Source organism: Lycium ferocissimum, chromosome 1, assembly GCF_029784015.1.
Source record: "Lycium ferocissimum isolate CSIRO_LF1 chromosome 1, AGI_CSIRO_Lferr_CH_V1, whole genome shotgun sequence".
Taxonomy (NCBI): Eukaryota; Viridiplantae; Streptophyta; class Magnoliopsida; order Solanales; family Solanaceae; genus Lycium; species Lycium ferocissimum.
Window position 1 is genome coordinate 11,153,077 of NC_081342.1, and position 7,961 is coordinate 11,161,037.

The window sequence follows — 7,961 nt, forward strand, 5'->3', positions numbered from 1 at the left end:
TAGTTAATCACGTAGTAGTTATTTCACCTTCTATCCTGCATAAAATAATACATAGATTCTCTTATAACTTATACATGTATTAGTTACACATGGAAAGCGAACAAGCTATTAATTTTATATATTAATAACCTACCTCCTAACCAACAACCAAACGTGATCGTACTTATGCAGAATTTAGTATCTGCATAACTCACCTCCATATCAGCTACCAAATAACTCCTAATACATAAATTCTCACATAACTAATTCTTATATTATTAATATGTTACCAAACCATTCCTTAGGGGTCGTTTGGTTGAGAAACAAGTAATCCTAGGATTAGTTATCCCATCCTCCTACAGGAATAAAATAACACTATAATTCTAAGATAACAAATTTCGGGAATAGTTATCTTGTAATTTTATCCCAATTAAATGTAAGACAAAATTCATCTTAAATTTAATTCCAAAATTATTAATCTCTTATCCCTCTTACCAAAGATCCTTATTGTTTTATAGCCCAAAAGAGTAAAGAAAAAACAAAAAAGATAGAAATGTAAGTCCATCTGTTGCAAGCTGGTAAACGCCTTGAAAGAGAGAGAGAGAGAGAGAGAGAGAGAGAGAGAGAGAGGCTAAAAACCTAAATTTCCCCTTCTACACTATTTCATTCTCTCTCTCTACTACACCTGTGTGACCTTCACCTTCTCTCCCAAAATAGAGAGAGAGAGAGAGAGAGAAAAGAAACAAACAAAAAAAGATTACTGCAAAGCACGTCGCCACTGAGCAACAACGCAACCCATGGATTCTCCAATCCAACATCCCTTCATTTTCACGGCATACCATTAGAGAAAAAAACAAGCAAAGTACCCCAAAAGGGTTAAAAAAAAAAAACCCATCTTCCAAGATTGGGTTTTATTTTTATAGCTGTGGCAGACCTGAGAAGAAGAACCCTAGCATTCCTCTTGAAGAGGAAAAGAGGGTTATTCTACAGTGTAAAAATGTTCTGGGTCACGAAATTTTCAGGTTTTTTTGCAGCGGCAATGGTAATAATTGTTCTTTCTCCATCTTTACAATCATTCCCACCAGCTGAAGCCATTAGATCTTCCAATATTCCCTTTCAAATCACCTCCAATAATGTTCCTCTTAATCGCTTTTCTTTTCGTCTAGCCCCTATTTTCAAAAATGCAGTTGAATGTACCACAATATTAAGGGAATCTAGTGTATGTAATCCTTCACTTGTACACGTAGCTATTACTCTTGATGTGGAGTATTTACGTGGTTCAATTGCAGCTGTTCATTCAATTTTACACCATTCAACTTGTCCTGAAAGTATATTTTTCCATTTTCTTGTTTCCCAAACAAACCTTGAAACCCTAGTTCGATCCACTTTCCCTCAATTGAAATTCAAGGTTTATTATTTCGACCCGGATAGGGTCCGAAATATTATATCTACTTCTGTTAGACACGCGCTTGAACAACCTTTAAATTACGCGAGAAATTACCTTGCTGACCTTTTAGAACCATGTGTTCGTAGAGTTATTTACTTGGATTCAGATCTTGTTGTTGTTGATGATATTTTGAAACTATGGTCTACAAATTTGGGTAAAATGACAATTGGAGCCCCAGAATATTGTCACGCAAATTTCACTAAATATTTCACAACATCATTTTGGTCCGACCCGAGATTTTCCGGGACTTTTTCGGGTCGGAAACCGTGTTATTTTAATACGGGTGTTATGGTTATAGATCTGAAGAAATGGAGACGGGTCGGGTATACGAAACGGATAGAGAAATGGATGGATATACAGAAAACGAATCGGATCTATGAACTCGGGTCATTACCACCGTTTCTATTAGTTTTCGCTGGACACGTGGCGCCAATTGAGCATAGATGGAATCAACATGGTTTAGGTGGTGATAACGTTAAAGGAAGTTGTCGTGATTTACATGCCGGTCCGGTTAGTTTACTACATTGGAGCGGTTCAGGTAAACCGTGGATCCGGCTCGACTCAAAAAAACCGTGTCCACTTGATTCGTTATGGGCACCTTACGATTTGTATGGATTCTCGACGTGACTTTGGTAAATTACTTCAGTAACTTCTTTTTTTTTTTTTTTTTTTTAACTTTCTGTTCATTTTATTATTGGGGATTTTTAACTTCTCTAATTTTTTTTTTCGACTGCTCGATTTATTTCGTTCAAATTTTGTTATTTTTTATATTTCGATTTAACATATGAACAGTATGATCACCCAGAGACGATTTGTATTCTATTCTATTTTATTCGTGCAGCTTGAAATAAAAGGGATTACAGATGATATTGAGTTCATTTTGAGTTGTAGTCAGGTTCTACTCTTGCTCATTTATTTTCACTTGCATTAAATCGCTGAATTTATTCCAATTCCAAGAGCTCGGATCGAATCAGTATTGAATGAGCATTCCCAATATTATGCCTCGAAGAGGACTCGAACCTCCACGCTCTTTGGCACGAGATTTTGTGTCTCGCATGTCTATAATTTCACCGTCAAGACATCTTGAAAGTGAATCGTATTCCATGTATATGAAATCTTATGTATGAAATATATGACAAAGGTGGATCTATTGATCGGTCATGCCATATAGGCTCGAGTTGCTTAATTTTATAAATTACACTTTTAATTTGTATTTGGAAGCCTTAAGATTGTAGGTACGGTAGCAAGTAGGGTATATATATATTCTGATTTCAGTCAGCGAGATAAATTGTAACCGACACTTAATGAGTGGCCTATAAATAATTAAATGACGGAAATACAATACTTTATAATTTGTAGTATGCATTACGCTTTTTGTCTTTTTATCTTCTATTTAAAGTTAGTGATGGATAATACTAGTATAGTACTAGATGAGATATACTAAGTTACTTACTGGAAAAGATGGTGTAGCTCTTATCCACAAAATGCTTTTTTTTGAAGTAAGCTAATAAAGAATTGTATTTATAACCCTCCAAAAAGTGTGATGTATATTGGAGATTATGGTGTAGCTCTTATCTACAAATAATGAATGTTAGGTTGTAAGTTGTAGGATTACCAGCCCTCGTTATTCTATTGTATTTGGGGTTGGGCGTTATTCTATTGTATTTGGGGTTAGGCATTTTACTGCTTTCTAACTCTTTCATCTTAAAGTTGTCAATGAGTTGTTCTATTTTATTTGTTGGCAATCTATTACTACTTGGAACATCGACATGTGCTTACTTTGTTTAATGGATGTAATAGGGATCAATCATTCTTGTTTTTATTAGCAAAAGACCAACATAACATGGCTTTTTCTACAAGGAGAATGGCAGGAAATGGAGTTTTGAAGCAATATATGAAGGGGAAAAGGAAAGCAATGTCACCCAAAAGGGTGATCTAGACTAGATGTTCAATGAATTTTCCCTATGAGAGATCAAAGTTCAATCCTAACAAAGACAAAATGGTGATTTCCTTGCATTTGCCGAAGCTTTGATAGTCCACTAATTAGGGTTTATTTGGGATGGAGGAAACCGTTTCTTATTTATTTTCTTGTGTTTATATGTAGCCCCAAAAAACATATGTATAAAGTCTAGGCAAAACCTAGGGGATGGGATGGAATGGGGTGGTGAAATGGAGGTGGGAGTGAGGACAATAAGAAACACAAGAATCCAGATACTACTGTTATTATAAAATACATCCTTAGTAAAATAGTCGAAGTGTAAACAAGTTAATCCAGATACTACTGCTATTATAAAAAACAATACGGGAACCATGGGTGGGGGAGGGGTAGTGTGACACTTTTGGGATTATTGTAAGCATAGTGGAAATGACATTTTGCTAAAAGATTGTGGCACATGGGATGGTAGCGACGGGAAATAATTGTGTGGGATAGAAGCCCTGAAGAGTAATGCGGTCCACTTTGTGGGATTGATTCTGTAGAGAAGGAATATCTATACAACATGAGAGGGTGCTTAAAGAAGGAATAAACTAAAATTTGCAACCAACACATAAGTTGTTGGATGGACAGTAGTGGAGTGCACCTAGAGAAAAAAAAGTGGAAAGTGACATTCATTCATTATAATAATAGAAAATGATGTGTTGTTTCATTGCCAGGTTGTCCTTTCACATCAAAATGGCTTAGAGGACTAGAAAAACAGTAGCAGTAATGTACTGTAGAAAATGTTGTCACTCACATATATCCAAACGAGAGACCGATGCGGTGCCTCCTGGCTTTGGCAGTTTTTGCAGTCGTAAGAGGGGGTAAGTAGGGAGAATCCAAGGAAACCGTGATGGTACTTGTTAGGTGCCAACTCCACGGACTTCTTTTGAAATAAAGATCTAAACCCCTTTTATTTCTTGTGAAACTCCCATCTTTGCCTCCTTTCTCGTGGTGTCCGGCTAGTTTGAGCGTACCTTAATTTACTAGCCGAGCGTACCTTAATTAATTTTACGGATATTTGGGAGATACTCTCACAGGTAGTGGAGTCCACTTGAATAAATTTTACGAGATACCTGCTATTTACACCAAAGACAGATAGCATAAAATTTTGTCCACCAAAATTAGACAAATGAGAAAATTTACCTAGTATTTCCACTCATTTCATTCCCTTCACTTATTAGGCCAAAATTTTAACCCCTTTGTTTCAAGGGAAAAGGCTCAAATATGCCATCCAACTATTCCATTTATGTCATTTCGTCAATAGTTTGGGCTCATTTACGCAGAATGAAATTCATTTACGCCACCAAAATTTGACATTTAATGATTTAAATTTAACTAGTATTTCATTTACGCCACTCATCAATTCATTTACGCCATCACTTGATTCCATGTCATATTTGTTTAATGCTTTTTATAATACCGAAATGACCAACGAGAGTTTACGTCGTTAATTAAACAGAATTTTAAATACCAAATTAATAAAAAATTAATCCCATACACCTTATCCACCCATAATCATAATCTAAAGGCGTGTCATAAATGATATTGTAAACCAACTTTTAATGTATGGCATGGATGAGTTATTTTAAGAATAACACCCAAATTTGTTTCATGATTTATGTCTTTTTTTGGCGTAAATGAGCCCATTTCCTTTATTAAATGGATAAATGAAGCTTATGACGGTGATAAATGAAATTTCGATTTGGATGGCATTTGAGATATTTTTTTTCCGTTGTTTCAATTTGTCTTTTTTTAATCTGTTTAAAGAAGAATGTCATTTTTTATACGGTAATTTTAATTCCAACACTACACATGGCATGTTTGATCACATATTTAAGGATATTTTGTAATGATATACTGATACACATTTTTAGCTTATGCTTACAACATTCAGAAGTTTTCCTTACTTTCTTTAATTTCGTGGCTGAAATTAAGACCTTAGAGGGAGACAGGAGTAAAAATTAGCATATGAAATCTGTAAATCAAACGCGATATTATTGCGTGGTATTTTTCTTTTTTCAAATTGCAAGTGGGTATAGAAAGTTATTTTCTCGTCTCGTTATTATAAATAAAAAGATAAGAGGTTCTTTAAATTTCATGTTTAGTTCTACACAGATGTATAAGCTTTTGACAAGATTATTAGCACTGTATGTGTTTTGACAAACATCAAAAGTAAAGGGGTAATGGTAACTATATTTAGCAAATGATGGAAGAGGGATGTTGTCCAAATAGATGAGAGATGAACAAAAAAGGGGTGAGCTGTGAGAATTGATGTGGCATCTAACAAGGGACCCATATGGACATTGTTGCGTGTGAAGTGTCCAAAGTATGGGCTGACGGGGGACCGATTCCTCTTGCCCTGGCACCACACGTGGCCAGCTTCGTTGGCATCTTCAACCTAAATATCTTTTTTTTTTCTTTTTCTTTTTTAATAAACTTGTCATTTTTCACTTAAAATATCAAGCATTTATCTGCCATATAAGGTTCGAATTTGTGAGGTATCTTGTGATTTAATTTCACACCACTTACCCTGCTCTTATCACTAAGAGCTCGTTTGGATTAGCTGAAAAAAAAATGACTTTTAAGTATAAGTCTTAGAGATTTTTTAAGTCTTGAAAGTTATTTTATAAATAAGCGCTTCACGTGTTTGGATAAAAGATTTAAAAGGTTTTTAAAATTAAGGGTAGTATTAAAATTAACGGTAAAATATAAGGGATAAAAGGTAAAGTTGTTGGTCAAATCAAAGGAACTTTTAAGCCAAAAAATAAGTTGGGGTTGAAGAACTTTTTTCATGCTTATTTTAAGCACTTTTTAACTTAATTTAAGCTGTTTTTTATTTTTGTCAAACATCCAAATAAGTTAAAAATTGGCTTATAAGCTGGTTTGACCAACTTATAAGCATCCAAACGGGCTCTAAATCAAATCTCGGGTAGCAAAAGCTAGCGTTTGGATATAGATTTAGTTGAAATTTAAAAAAAAAAATTGAAGATGAAATGAAAAATGATTTTTAGAAGTTGAAATTGTTTTTGGTCATGTATTTTACTTGAAAAGAAGTTGAAGTATAAGTAGAAAACTTGAAAAAATAATCTAAACCACTTTTTGAAACTTGAAAAATTCATTTTTAAAAATTGATCACTTTTTATAATCAAATAATGTTTTCAAAATATTTTTGAAAAAACAAAAAAACAACTTATGGTGAAACGCGAGCTAAGTATATCCTTTTGGCATGTACATAAAATTTTTCGAATTCGTAATTTTAAACATGTGGCCACATTTATAAAGTGGCAAGAGCATGTCATTAAGAACTTTACTAAAATGTTTAAAGTTAAAGATTTTTTAAATATTAAAAAAAAAAAAAAGTAAAAGGATATGCTAACAACAATGAGCATCCAAGATTTTACTCATCTTGGATTTTCTTATTTTATGAATATAAATTCTTCTGACTTTGCTCTTCGGTGCGTGTGTGGCTTATTGCTGGATCCTTCTCTCTATTATTTTACTCTCTGGTGTACATTTTCAAGTAAACTTTGTTGGTTCGAACGTCGAACTTCGACGTAAGCTCAGCTGTCCTTGTCTAAATTTACCCCATTATTTTGAATGTTTCTCTTCAACTTTAATTTTTATAAAGAAAAAGCAAAGCTGATCAACATAGTTGCAACTGACATTGCCAGTTGAATGAGTAAAGTAATCGTGTATAATATACTTAATCTGAGTTTGACAGCATTAGCTTCACTAAAATATACTACCACTAATCATAAGAGATATATGGTAATTCTACTACCTTTTTGAAGTAGATTACTCCTAGATCATGTAAAGAGCCAAAAGTGCTTATTTTTAAGGAGTTAAGGTAAAAATAAGTAGGCATTTTGGCCAAAGAATTTAGTTGTTTTTTAATGTACTGAAAGTGAAAATAGGGTTTTAGGTGAAAATAGGGTTTTAGGTATTCTCAAATTTCAAATTTAACTTCAAGTTATATTTGAAATTTTAATGACCGTGCTAATTTTTAAATAAAGTGAAAAAATAAATCTGAAAAAAAGTGAATAATTCTCATGGCCAAACTGGTCCTAATTGTTTTTGAGTAGTAGCATAAATTATTTTTTAGAAGCTAAAAAAAATAGTTTTTTTCCGTAAAACACTTTTTGAACTTTGATCAAACACAAATTGTTGCTTAATATTGCAAAAGTGTTTTTCTATATTAAAGTAAGTACTTATTCGGAAAGCTTCTAATAAAAAATACTTTGTTTTAAAAATAAGCAGATTTTGAAAGTTTGACAATACATACTGTAAGCCTAATTGGAGAAGAACAGGTAGGTCACTCATATGGAATTGTGCTCAACTTACTAAAATTCATTTCCCTTTTTCTATGGCTAAAAGCTAAAATTTAAATTCAAAAAAGGGACAAGGCTGGTTGAAGTGGGCTGTTTAGTAGTTGGGTCATTTGAAGCTGAAAGCTCAAAACTGAGAGTGTTTTTAATGAAAGCACACTAAATAAAAAATAAGTGGGCTGTTTAGTAGTTGGGTCATTTGAAACTGAAAGCTTTGAAACTGGAGTTTTTA

The 7,961-nt window shown here is 33.4% G+C and overlaps 1 protein-coding gene across 1 annotated transcript; it reads left to right on the top strand.

The window, feature by feature from the left end:
- The first annotated feature begins 585 nt into the window (after positions 1 to 585).
- On the top strand, positions 586 to 2,293 carry LOC132047540 (probable galacturonosyltransferase-like 7). The gene has a single exon (XM_059438571.1). It carries the CDS (start codon positions 977 to 979, stop codon positions 2,051 to 2,053), a length of 1,077 nt encoding a protein of 358 aa, XP_059294554.1. The 5' UTR covers positions 586 to 976; the 3' UTR covers positions 2,054 to 2,293.
- The last annotated feature ends 5,668 nt before the right edge of the window (positions 2,294 to 7,961 follow it).